General features: G+C 53.1%; 1 protein-coding gene across 1 annotated transcript; it reads right to left on the reverse strand.

Annotated features, from left to right (window-relative positions):
* Nucleotides 1-599: 599 nt before the first annotated feature.
* Nucleotides 600-7,600, reverse strand: LOC105683679. The gene is made up of 3 exons (XM_012396444.3): nucleotides 6,464-7,600; nucleotides 3,500-3,727; nucleotides 600-2,121 (listed from the first exon to the last, which is right to left on the reverse strand). Exons 1-3 carry the CDS (start codon nucleotides 6,632-6,634, stop codon nucleotides 1,030-1,032), a joined length of 1,491 nt encoding a protein of 496 aa, XP_012251867.2. The 5' UTR covers nucleotides 6,635-7,600; the 3' UTR covers nucleotides 600-1,029.
* Nucleotides 7,601-14,392: the final 6,792 nt, after the last annotated feature.

The raw sequence follows: 14,392 nt of genomic DNA on the forward strand, positions 1-14,392 counted from the left end.
CTACGAGATGACTCGGTGACCCCTGATTTTCCGATGCTGCGGTATTTTTGCATCTCCGAACGCGAAGTGCGGATGATATACAGTATCTCGAATTCGGGATACGGAAGGGCGTAGCTGACCTCGAGACGTTCGACGATATCGGAAGATCCTCTCGTGATCGATACCACCGTGACCCGGCTTCCACTATCTCATTACCGAGTAACAACCGATGAATTGTTGATTCAACGACGACAACCTGCCGAAAATTTGAGAAACAGCGGGGTCGAGGAAATGGAACGGGGGGTGAGAGGGTTTCGTAAAAATGTAGGGGGTGCGAAAAATAAATAAAAAATAACGTACCATTGCCGTTACGTAGCGATCAACAGATTTATTGACCGCTTCAACTAAGTACATTGAATATGGATCAGATCCCAAGGACAGTAGCGGTGTGTACGCTTATTCGTTAATAATGGCAATACTATAATATATATATATATTTATATATATATTTATATATATCGTAATTACATCATCTTACTCATCATCTCCTTATCGCATATAGATAACATCAAAATAAATCTATGTTCATAATGGTAATTCCTTCGAGAAAGAACTGGGAGTTTTTTTTTTTTTTTTTTTTTTATTTACATTGGATGTGGTACGGGACAACGGGGTTAAATACTCTTGAATCTCTTCTATTTTTCTATACACATTCATATCCCTCTATTTACCATATAATTTATCATCGCCTTTATACATACGTACAATAGCCGCCGTCGAATCTCTCCTCTCGCGCTTTCGCGATAATCATCGTATCATCGTCACGTACATCAATTTTGACAATGTTCGATACACACGCGCGAACTCATTACCCAAATTTTAAACGTTCAACTAGTCGTGTTCAACTGCTCCGGGACCGCGATTCGCGCTTTAGTCACACATATTCGAACGCGTTCATAATTCGTGAAATCAACTATCACCCGCACTCACTCTCCGCATAGGTCTGTTTCGTTGGCTCTAACACCTAAAATATCACTGACTCTACAATATTTACCACGGTCTCCACATTCCCTCTTCGTCTTTAGGCTGTTGTTGCGGCACCGCCTGCACAGGTTGCGGGGAGGCAGTTCTGCGTCCCTCGCTCGCCGCGCGACTCGACGGTCGATTTCCTTGTTCCCGATTCGAGACTATTTCCAGATCCCCCTGACTTCCGTCCACCTGACACCCCTGTCTCTCCTGCGCGACCGAATCAACGTCCTGACTACCGTTCAGATTTCCGTTAACCGCCGCGATCTTCTTGGGGGTTGTAAAATCCAAGGGTTGTTCGTGCTGGAGTTGTTCCATGTGGTGGTGGTGGTGGTGGTGGTCGGCCCTCTCGTCGACGGAGCCGTTCGAGTGAGCGTCGTCACTCTGTAGATTTTGTTGCCCCTCCGATCTCTCGATCCTCGGGCTCTTGCTGGGCTTGACGCCGTCCCCCCATTCGGGGGGTTCGTCGTGGGGCCTCTTCGCCAATTTGTCCGTCGCTTTCAAGAGCGACATGTTCGTCGCCGCCCAGATAGCGGTCGGCGGATTGGGACCGATGCTGATTCCGTTGGCGGCCGCCGCCGCCGCGAGTTGTACGTAGTGACTCGGCAGAAGAAAGACTACCTGGCCGTCCGGAAGCCTGGACGGTATCACCTGAACGACGGAGAGCATGTTCGCATTCTGCGACTGGGAAGTCGAGGCCTGATCGGCGGGAAGTCCCGCGGCGTTGACCTGGCTGAACGCGGACGCTGGACGACTGCTGTTGTTGTTTTCATCGCCGGCGTTCGTGCTGCTGTCGGGTCTGGCGGTTTCCATGATCTCCGGCATCTCGGACTTTATCGCGGCACCCACCCCAGTTCCCGCGGGAAGTTGGGAGGCGCTGCAGTGAGGGGTTACCGGTGCATGGTGATCCAGGGGTCCGGGACTCGGTGCTCCCGGTACGCGATCCGTCACGCTGCCGGGACTGCTACCGAGGCCGCTGTCGGGACGTGAACCGAGGTCTAAATCCAGTTCGGAAACGCAACTGTCCAAATGACGGAGGAGACGTTGCTTAACCGAGGGGTCGAGGGGCGAGGCGTTCCCGGTTATTATGTCCGGAGCGTCGAGATAACGAGATACCTGAAAAACATCGACGGACGATCGTCAGAGAGGTTCGTTCGTTCGTTCGCCATCTGCGGTATACGTATGGGTAGAGCGAATAATAAAATCTCCGAGGTGTCGAAGACCGCTTTTCAAGGTGGCGTCGGTCGGAGCGTTTCGAACCGCACGGAGGCGTGACGCGGAGGCGAAAGACGGAGGGGCCGGAGCGAGACCGCGAGATATAAATAGACGTCTCGGGAGACGAGTCGCAGACGCACGGAGTTACTCCGACTTAGCGTATATGTATACACCTTTGTTAAGCGAGCAACGCCGCGGCCGTCGAATCGAAAAATAAAACTGTACCGTAATTCGAGGCTCTCTTCGTACCGATCGAACGCCGCGGCGCAAAATTTTTTACGCCCTCGTCGAATAACGCACGAAACATGCCCGCAACTGAAAAAACGACGAGACGGAATAATTCCCTGAATCCGCGATTGCGCGAGAATTTCGGGCTACTTTCGGGCTGATCGAATGTCGAATGTTCAGCTTGTCAACGCGAAGCTAGGACAACTGCAGGTTTTGCGCGTTCTTACGTTCCGTACGAGCCGATATATGGTTTCATTTTTTGATTTAACGGAGGTCACGTATACCTCTTCGCGGCTCGACGGACGTCGCGACGACGATAACGACGTGCGTAAAAACGGCGTTAACGTCATCAGAAGAATCGGTATCGTTCAAAGCTAGTGTATATATTATACATATACGCAACAATTTTTGCAACGGGAATGGAATGTAATCGCGCATACCGCGTCATTTTTATATATTATTATGATTTTTTTTTTTCCAAAATTACCAGTTCCCGCTAACCGGTACATACAGAGTCACGCGTGTAGTATACATGTATATAATTAGCTTGGCAGATTTATCGTCAAAACGGGGACACAACTAGCCGCCAGGGGCGGAAAGTTTTTACGACGTGGTCTATTTACCGCTATTATCGCTCGCGCGCGTGCGGATCAACGTAAAGACGCGTCGAGAGAAGATTTACACGTAAACATTAGAACCGCGCGAATCTCACACTCGGTACACGCGAGCAGCTGCACACACGTACATGTATGTATACATATACACGTATACGGAAAGTAAACAAACCAAAATAATAGGCAACGGCAAAAAAATGGACACGTGCGAAGTGTATACATAGAGACGTATCGGAGCACGCCGGTGTACAGATACGACCCGTGCCATTAGGTCGACGGTGTTGCACGAAACGAAACGGGAAAATGCAACGAGGGCGAAGGGTGACGACGAGCCCGTTGACATTCGCTCTCTCTTTTTCGAGACCCAAAAAAAAAATTCACGCGAACTATCGTCTTATCGAATACGGCTTTAACGAATACACTGTTAGGAAACAAACCTCTCTGGAGCAATCCTGGTAGCCGGCTTTGTACCTGGAGAGTCCTGGCTGTGCCAAGGATCTCTGTCTTTGGAGATGCCTGACGGTGAGTTCGAGGATATCGGCCTTCTCTAGTTTACTGTGCTTCGTATTTTCTAGACGCGCGCTGTCCAGTATCAGCGCTTTCAGCGCTGCCAGCGACTGGTTGATCCGCGCCCGACGTCGCTTCTCCATCAGTGGTTTGTTAGCCTGAAACACGGAACAGACGAAACATATTAAACATGCGACCATCGAAGTGCGAGGTACGACATCCCGCGATACGATTCTCGTGAGGAGCCGTTACTCCGACGCTGTATGACCCGCTGGACATCTGCACTTATAATTATAAAATCCCCCGGGGGGGGCTTCGGACGCGCGAAAGGTCATCGTCGAGGGTCGGCCTTTTCTTTCCCCCCCCCCCCCCCCCCCCCCCCCCGTAATTTCATTCGCTCGTCAACTTGAGGCCCGCAAGACCCGGGGGCATTGGCAGATCGCCGAGGGCTACGTCGGGCTCTGGCGCGGCGACGTCCCGCCACACAAGGGAAACGGATGCACCGCTCACAATTCGGGCGTTTCGAACCCATCCATCGAGCACCGGGGAGCCGGAGAGATAACCCGTCGATTCTAACGCTCGCCGAGCGCGTGGCGGGCCGACGACCTTGCGCTTTTTCGAAAGGAAACGAGCGAATTACGAATTCTGGTCCCGGAGGTACCGCTGCCGTGCAGAGAACCGCGTCGGGCGACGTTGACGTCACTGCGCGTTGCGTTTCAGCCCGAAAGACGTCTGCCGGACGCTACGGGACAATACACGCGCCTGGCCGGACTCCGGAGGGATTCGGAATATCAAAGTCCGCTCATCCCTACTCCCTCGCTAATTCTTTTTCTTTCACTGCGAGACGAATAGGTACCACCGGGTTCGACGTAAAAAGTTTCGTTATTTCACGTCACGTCGCGTCGCGTCGCGACGGCACACGATGTGTACGCGGAGCGTTTCCGACGTCAATATTGGTTGCTAATTATACGAGGTCTAGTTTTTTTTTCCCCCCATTTTCCGCATCCTGTTGCGGAATATCGCGCAGAAGTAAGCGGACGTTTACGATAACACCGTGCCGCTGTCGTATCATTTTTGATCCGTTCCCTCTTCCCTATTTTCTCAGAACATTGTTCCAGGGAATTCGACGTTATTGTCTTTGGATGATAAGAGGGGAAAAAAAAGGAAGGATATGCGCAACGTCCGTTGCACCAAATCCTGCCCTGTACAATTATTTCCGATCATATCAACATTTCAGGATTTCGTGTCCCCGCGCTATCGTTACGATTCATTCGATAATTCGCACACCCATACGACCTCTGTATCCAAATTCCTTCAATCGCACGTCGCGTGCACAACGTACGTGTGTATAAATTTATTACAATCGTGCATACACTGTACTCGATTGGCGTCGTACGCACATTGCGCCGCAGCAGCGCAGCGACGCTGATCGCGAGTGAATTGTACGTGGTGTGTGAGTGAGTACGGGTGGTGAATTCGTGCGCGCGTGTGCGTGAACCGTGCGCGTACGTACGTTACGTACGTACGACCGAGGCGGTTTAAACGCGGCCTTCTAAGGCAATCAAACTCCGCTCTGCCGGGCGCTGTTACCGCAGCGTCGGGTCGCCGTTGGTATATCTTTTGCACCGGTGCGCGCGTATCGCCTCTACTTACTATACTATTCAGACCGGTCGTCGCGGTCCGCGCGCGACTCCCCGCTACGTTGGTTAGCACCGAGAACGTATTTACATACGTATTGGTATATGTATATATAAATATGTAGCCGCGATACCTGCGACTCACAGGTATATCGCTAGCGCGAACGCTATTCTACGCAATGCTTCTATATACGGTTGGAGTATTTTCAATTTTCGACATCGCCGATACGGAAGACGTACGCATGGATCGTCGCTGTGTACGACACGCATTTGCGTAGAGAGAAAAATTACCGTTTATACCCACCCCCCCTTCGTTATTCTCACCTGCGTTGTAACCGCACTCGACGATCGACACGCTTTAGGCCAAAAAAAAACAAAACAAAGAACAAAGATAAGCGTCTCTTATGCAAAACGATATAAGCTATCCCTCGCAATTATACAACACTATCTGCAAGTAATGGCGAATAATTTGCCGATGGAAATAAATACACCGCATACATAGGTATACACGAACACCGAAGAATCTAATTACCACCGCTTTATCAACGTACATACGCACCTACGTACGCGTACTTTCCGCGGCATTAATATCATTATCGGCGTGTAAGCGCGCACGTGTCGGTATCCAGATCCACCTGAACCGAAACTATCAACCCTCGAACAATTTTATACCTGTGTCCATCGCTCACGGTTACTCCCTCGAAACGCGGGGTGGTAGGTGGGACGCCGCGAAGGGCGTCGAGGGGTGGCGTACCCCGACGCCGAGGGATATCGCCCAACCCCCCCCGCCCCCCCCGTGTAGATCGGCCATCGGCGCTACGCGGAAGAAACAGTTTAAAAGCACCGCACGCGGCACGTGCTGTACTCGCCCCTTCGAGGGTCTCGCATGTCCCGAGAACGCGACCGCCGGAATATCCCCGCACATCGCGTGCGTGACGGATCATCTTCCATCTACGCAATGATCTCTCCCATCTGCGGCACGCACGCGTCCCCCACCCCGATCACCCCTTTTTTCAGCGCCGCTCCTACGTTATCCCGACGTTCGTTTCATTCGGACGCTCTCGAACCCTTGCCGCCGATGGGGGGTGGCCACCCCCTCTCAATTCTACCCTTTCGCTGAACGAAATAATTTCAGCTGGAAAGAAGAGATGAGCGGGCGAAGGGAGGGAAAAAAAAGCGTCGGGGTTTTTCGGCTCGTTCGTCGACGGGGTGAGCTAACAAAGATATGAGAAAAAGACGAATTTCTTCGCAACTCACTCTTCGTCCGTCCGAGTGTTTTGGAGTGGGGCTTGGGCTTGGACTGGGACTCGGCGCTGGGCTGGCGCCTCGTTGTTGAGCCGCGCTCTGTTGTTGCTGTTGATGATGCCTCTGGTTGTTTCCCGTGGCTTTCTTCTCCTGATGCCTCAGCGAGTGAAGACGCGCGGTCATCTTAGCAGGCCTCCAGGGCCCCCGATAAGGACGACGATCGCTTCTGCACCCTCTGCACTGGGAGCGAAAATCCCATCAGCATCGCAGCAGTGCGGCAACACTTGGCATGTAGATCTCTCGTGTCCGAGCCCCCCGGCCTCTTCTTCGTTATCTTTCAAGGTCCTCGGCGCCCCCCCCCCTTTATACAGCCCCCGGGCAAATACCGAGCCGGAAGGATTCTCGGGGTACACCGATTCGTTCACACGCCCCGCCGTATCGTCGTCGAGGCGTACGTACGACGAATTCGTTCAACGCACCGACACTCCGTTACTTTTATTCGATTTCACCTTCACCTCGCACTTGTAGGAGTTCATAACAAGAAACTTTGAAACACCGTCGGATCGTCGGGGTAGTGTCTTGCGCCGCGGTGTTCGCCGTACAGCGCGCGAGAGCACGTGGTTACCACGTTGGTCTCCCAGCGACCACTTGCCGTCGGATGAATAGAGAGCGTTATTCGATTGCCACGGGGTGGACCGAAGGAGTGTGCAATTCGTCGATCAATCCCCCGGTCAACTGGGTCACAACCGCGACGTCGGATCCTCGCCTCAATTTTTCTGCTCCGCCGGTCGTCGCTCGCTTTTCCTTTTTTTTTTTATCGTTCTCCCTCCCGTTCGTATAACTCGCTCCGTGACACGCGTCGAACGAGGAATATCAACGCCACGCGGTGCGTCTTTTTAAAATAATTATTATCTCTAACGTCACTCGCAACGAAAACACCGGCGCAAATATAAGCTTCGGTCGTCCAGGAACTACGCCGCCTATCGTTTCACAGATTTAAGGATAATTCTGTTGTCATGAGTAAATCCTGTAAACTTGGGAGCGTATCGTTGATGTATAGGTTCAATCGTCCGCGGCACACGGTTCGAGGTCCGTAGTGCGCGCTCAACGGGCGGCAATTGCGGACTGACTGAACGTCGACCCTCCTTTACTCGTCCACATCGTTCCCCGATTCCCTCGCCCCCCCCCCCCCCCCCCCACCGCCGGCACAACGTCGTCCTCGACGCGGCAGCGGCAGCAGCAACGTCTCCTCTTCCGAACGAGTGGGTGCGGGGACTCTGCGCGTTCACGTTCACGCGATACACGCTCACGTTACTCACGCTGCACGCGAGTCACGATCACGCCCGCGCGCGCCTCCACGTTTCACGCTACGTCGCCAGCCGTCAAGTCACGTCTCTCTCTCTCACTCTCGCTCTCGCTCTCTCTCGCTCCCCGTTCCCTCTTTTTCTCCGCGTGCTGCTTGCTTGCCTCTGCCTGCCTGCCCGCCTGCCTGCCTGCCCGTTGCCGGCACTCGTCGGACGAGCGACGTAGCGGCAGGGGGTTTGCATTTGGTGTGGAGCGGAGGGAGGGTACGGGGGCAAGGGGAGGGAAACCGTGCCGCTTGGTTTGCCGAGGCGCTGAGCCCTCCGGCAACTCGCAGCCTAGCGAGCGTACGATATACCCGGTGATCCCGAAAGAACCAATCGGTCGGTTTGTGGACGGCGGCGCGCGGGTCTTCGGAATGAACCGGCGAGCCGATTTTTTTTTCAGCAGGAGATGACCGGATGCCCAAAGATTCGACAAAGTTCCGACAGGTCCATTTCGAAAATAGGGGTAGTTTTCGGTATTTCGATTCCTATCGTTCGGTAAAAACATCTTTGTTTTGGTGAGGAAAATATTCACGACAACTTTCTTTGCAAGCGTGACGATATAAACGTGTTCCGGAGAACGGGGTGGGCAATCGGTCGTCGATGAAAATCGTAGAGAATCGAGTAGTTCGCAACTTTCGCGGGACATTATTTATCGACCGGATCGACAGGTGAGGTCGGACCATGGATCGGATCGCTCCGTTTCCCCAAGCGATCGGTGTTCGAAAATCGCCACTGTTTTTCTATTCGTGAAATTCCCCGGGAGCCACAGGGTATATTCGATACGGACTACGGTGTACGGTGCGGTGTGGGTGGCTGGGGGTCGACGAGGCGAGTTGGAGCGAGAAGAGGTGGAGGCATCGGGTCTAGGGTGACGGCGAGGGGGATGCGGAAAGAGGGAGAGACGCTCGTTGGCACGCGCGACGCCAAGTGCGCTACCCACGCAAGCCCCCGGTACCCTGTGTGTGCTCTACGTTTCGACGCACGTCCCCGCGTCTGTATTGTACGATATATACACGAGGGCGGACAAGGTGTGTGCGCGTACCATGGGTGTGTGTTTACCACTTCTACGGTACGGACTTCGTTGTACAAAGCGTGCCGACGTCGCGACGTCGGTATATACACCGCGCGTATATCGCGCTCTCCGTTGTTACTGTATTGAGCTATAAAAGTAGCGAAGGAGGCATCATCGGTGTGCGGCGTCACCGCGTTATCTATTCCGCTTCTGTAATTTAAGTGCGAATATTGAAAAGGTCGATGCGCGTTGATTGACATCGGTGCACGATAACAATTAACCGATGTATCGTACGCGTTCCGTTGCCGCGTTATCGCCGTAATCGCAACTCGCGTTTATCTTCGATTAAGATGCTGCGCGGGGACACCGATATTTTTCCCATATTTTTCCCCCCCGTCGCCCGCACAGTTAACGGATTAGGATTACGTGTTCGGTATTCCGTACGCACGCATCGGTTCCACCGACGGGTAAGTTCGGTACACACCCGACGTCCGTGTATAGCTTGGAATCGGTTATTTGTGGATACCGAATCCATGTAAATAGCGGTATCCGTGTATCCACACGACCGAATGTGTGTCATAATTACACGAGGGTGCGTGCGGCCCCCGATCCGATGAAAAATTTCAGAAAAAAAAACGGAGAAAAATAGGGAGACTTAGGAGCGTCGTCGTAACAATTACAATCGTCGCAACGCGGACGGGAATCTTCTGTTTACGGAGCAACGCGTACGGTACACTGTTATACTTATACACGTACACTTCTACGTATTTTGTTAACGTACGTCTTCGTCACTCTCACAGCATCCTCGTCGTCGCCCTCACCTGGACGGAATGCGCCGTACCTATACCTACCTACCTACCTACCTACCTAAACTACTCGTAGAAAGTTCTACTTGTGGATCCTTTTGTGTTTATTTATATACCGCGGTATTGGTAGGTGTGTTCGTGTGGGTTAGCACCGACGCAACGTAACACCGTCCACTCGTAGATATCGCTTTGTTTTGCACGCGCGCCGTTTGATATCGCGAGGAACGCGAAAGCGAGAAGAGGCGGGCGGGCGGGCGGGCGGGCGGCCACCGTTGCGTCTGGCAAGGACGGTGGCACGTTAGCCGGCACGCGTGTGTGTTTTTTATGTGGACGTTACACATGGAATTATGTACGGCTCATTGCGGCCCCTCGGTTCGCCAATGCGTACAGGTTCGGAGCGTTCGTAAATGCCTGTATACGTAAACAGCGAGAAGAGAGGAGCTGGCTCATTAACGCCCGTTCCTCCCGTCCTCACTTTTTTCCCCCGTCCTCTCACTCGCCTCCTCTTTTTCTCGCTCCTCGTCACAGCGGCGATGATCTCGCGTACCTTCAAGGTTCGCGTAGACGTCGACGACGTCCTGCGCGAAACGGAAAATACACAGCCGCTACTTTAATGGAGTTACACACTCCCGAGCGATGCGGCCTTGCCGAGGCGGCGCTGAAAGTGCTCGACGCCATCGGCGACGGTACGTAAAATCAGCGCGGCGTTACGTACCGCCGCGCGTTACGTTTCCTCCCGCGAACGCTGAGGCGATCGGCGGCGATCGACGTTACCGGGGTTAATTTTATATCAGCGACGGTAAAAAATTTCCCGCGAAACAAAACCGGCGAGCTGTGCAAAAGAGACGAGATAACGAGAGAAGAGGAGAGGAGAGAGAGAGAGAGAGAGAGAGAGTAAAGAACCGCGCGAGCCAAGCTCGGGCGAGCCAAGGAGAATCGCGCGCGGATCGAGCGGCGAGACCAGTCGAGGCGAGGCGAACCGCGATCCGAGTTACCCCGGAGCCGTGAGCTACGATCGGGGGCCTCCCGACGCCCACCCAAGAATCCCTCGACTCGCGCGAGTCCTCCCCCCCTGCCGTCTCAGCGCCGTCGCTTTGTTTTTTATTGAGGTTGACTCGCCGCGTCTGTTACACCCACCGTGAACGCGGGCGTCGCGATCGCAACGGACCGCGAAACGTGCCGCGTATCGCGGCGATCGAGCGGGGCTCATTTTATCGCACGTCGCGACGTTAGCCCAGAAATGGGCGGTCGGCGAAAAATAAAATTAGACAAATTTGGCGGAGGGATTCCCTCCGTGGGGGTTCTGCGCATCCGTAATTGTACGTGCTAACCCCGATCTTGGCGGACACTCGGTTTTGTTCGTACGGTAGAGAAATTCGTTTGATCCGAGCGATCTGAAAAATTTCATTCTTTTGCAACCGCGCGCATGAGATAAGACTGCACGCGAGCTGTCGTCTGTTGCGATTTCGTAAAAACAATGGGCTGGAAGTAAAAGTTGCGCACGTACGTACTCGCATACAAATAATACCTCTACGTGGAGCGTATCTAGAATCTATACAACGTAACGCAGATACGAGGTATATACCTATATGGGATGTGATCGGTGTCGACTCCCCGCACCTGGGAACCCCGTTCGAAATAGCGGCAGCTCGGTAGCGCGGCTTCGTTCGTGTGCTTCGGGATAGATAGGATAGATACACGGTGGGTATACATAGGTATATGTATACGTTGGCCAGCCAGTAGCTGTTTCTGGTAGGTATATACGCGAGATGGAAGCTGTATTGTGCCGCTATGCATATGCATAGAGGGTGTCGTCGGTTTTCTGAGCCGTCTGTACAACCGGAAACTGCTGAGCGAATCGCGAGAACCGAGAACTGAGAAGCGAGTGCCGAACACCGACGCGACGCTACGCTTCGAAACGAGACTCGTTCTCCTACGGTCTATCGTCAGCGCCGTTTCAGCCCGAACGCTTCAATTAATACAATTAGCGCAACGAGTTGAACGCGACGAAGGAGGAACGTAACGTGCGTCGTCGTCGTCTCTCCTCTCTCTCTCTCTCCGTCTATTTCTCTTTATGGAAATCGAGACGGTAGACTCGAAACGATCGTCGTTTACCCCCCCCCGGTCTCCGCGATATTAGATATCTGGATAAGAATTCTTCGTGAACACGATATCGAACGAGCGACGCGGACGACAAGACCCGGAATCTACTACAGGCACCGGAACACTCGCCGCCGTCCGGACGTCGGGCTGCGTACGTAACGAAAGAAAACGTCGACGAAAGCCCGAGAGAGAGAGAGAGAGAGAGAAGGATCGAGGGTTCGGAATTCCGCAGGGCGCAGGGCGGTAGTGGGTGATTAACGGGTGCGATCCCTCGTTCGCCTCGTTTGCGGAGCTAAGATCTTACGGGATATCGGCGGCAATTTTATCCGAAGCCACGAGGCGAGAAAATACGCGGTTGCTGAAACGCGGTGCACCGCCACCGAGTATGTATTGACACGTGGGATTCGAAGCGTCGAGCGGGGCCGTCGGCGGTTCGGGGGATACATAGCTTCTCGATTCTTTATTTTTCTTTGTCTTCTTTTCCGCTCTACAGCTCGCGCGCGCGATATATTCGCGTATTCTACACCGTGCCAGCCCGTGTTGCGTCGTTACACGTAGGTATGCGTCGGTGGTATGTATCGTACTATCGTACCCTTCAGGCACGCGCGAGCGCGTATAGATGTACATACGTGTCGGTAGGTATGTATACATACGTACACACACACACACGTTATATCTTGTACGTATCCGTACGTGTGATTCTTTCTAATCCATGTGTGTCAAGTGGCGGCATGCCGCGACTAGCGAGTACGCACTTGTCGCTTTTTATTATTATACCTACCTACCTGTACGCTCGAGGTGCGCGCGGATAGATACCGCGTATAACATACGGATAAGTGCATGTGCATTATATTACACCTGTTACTCGCAAACCGGAGACTATTTTTTCCACAACTCGAGTGTTACCGAACAATACGAACGACGCTCGACGACGTTCTCCGTCGAGTTGCGAAATGCTTTTTTAACTCCATCGACGCCTATTCTAGGACGGCATTGCGAGAGCGCGAATATCCCATCGAGAGGCGATGGAATACGCGGCGGCGGCGGCGGCTTCGCATAGCTCTTCGAAATTTCCTATGCCCCGAATCCCCCCAGCTATTTAGCTTGTATAAGCGTCGCGAGACGCGGCTACTGCGAAACGTTCAATTAGCCGCGCCGGCGACGTGTACGATCAGAATTACGGCCGTACCATAATTCCTATCGACGTAGCCTCCATTTCACGGTACACCGATAGGCGATATCGCGTGTTACGTCGCACACATGCCCCCCCACCGGTCTCACGAGCTCGCGAGTCTCTGCGCGTACCGCGCTCGCTGGGGTATAAGCGAAATAAACCACAACCTAGCGACGCGCGCTCCGTACCGAGGTCGGCGTTAACGCGCGGGCAAAACTCTGCTCTCAGGCCGCAACGGGGGAGGGAAAAGGGTAGCGCGTGGCTCGCCGCCAAAGATAAGATAAGTCCGCCCGTCACTCGCCGCGCCCGCGTTTTCGCCTAGCCTCACGGAGCTATACGCGCGCGTGTGGGTAGAAAGGCGCTGGTGCGCGCACGTCCCACCGACCGTAAAGACGATACGCACGAAACGCGCACGGATCGCACACGCGCAGCGCCCGCGCGCTACGACGCTATATCGGTCGCTGAAAACGCGCGCGTGTCCCCCCCGACGCCTACGCGCCCCGACGCACACGTGCGGCCGAGAGCTTCCGCGTGGCGCGACGGACCAGCGGATGATTATATGAACGGTGGAAAGGTACATAGGAAGGTGGGAAGGTTCGGTACATATATAGATACCGTACGTTAATGCATGTGCAGATAACATGTGGGTTTTTAGTTACAGAGTCCCTATATTTAGGTGTGTGTATACATAGAGAACGGTGCGTATGTCGCGCGTAGTTACGGCGAATATATGCGTATATTATAGACGCGCGTGTATGAAATAATATGGGGCGCGGTGCGGGTCGTTGGTTCGAATATAGAAACTGTACCGTACCACCCGCTGAACGTAACGCGTGTGTATACGTATAGACGAAACATGGCCAACGGTAGGACATGGAAAATAAGTACACCGGGTATAACATAAATTGTAATTAACCGGCGTACGCTGTGGTACACGTATATATGTATACACACACCCCGCACGTACATACACCCGTATCCCGTACGGAACACGCTGCAGTGCGCGGGCAACGCAAATACGCAATGCGAGGCGTTTCCGGTTTCCACGTACACCGAAATACGTATAGCTATAGAATAAATAGAAATGTGCCCCGGTGCTCTTTCCGTTTTGCTTACGCCGTAGGTAGCAAACATGTCATAATTCTTTGTTCGGGTCGTCGTGCGTAGCGAAATCGCGTCGATATATCGACGCGATTTTCTAACGCGATATCTTGACCACGTCGACCCCCGTTCATTAAATCTTAGGGCCTGAAATAATTGCGCCGCGGGTTCGAAACGAGGGCGAAACGGACTATCGTTGGCTATCTCGGAACTCCGGCACTCTCTCTCTCTCTCCCTCTCTCCCTTATTTTCAATCCTCCCGCGGTGTAGTTACGTCTCATTTTTTTCCCCCTCGTTTTTGGAGATACGTTAAACGCATACCATCTATTTAGGTATACACATATGTGCATAGAATTTTATGGATAAAATTGATACGAAAAGTATGTACATATATAA

The sequence above is a fragment of the Athalia rosae genome, chromosome 1, assembly GCF_917208135.1.
Source record: "Athalia rosae chromosome 1, iyAthRosa1.1, whole genome shotgun sequence".
Lineage (NCBI taxonomy): Eukaryota > Metazoa > Arthropoda > Insecta > Hymenoptera > Athaliidae > Athalia > Athalia rosae.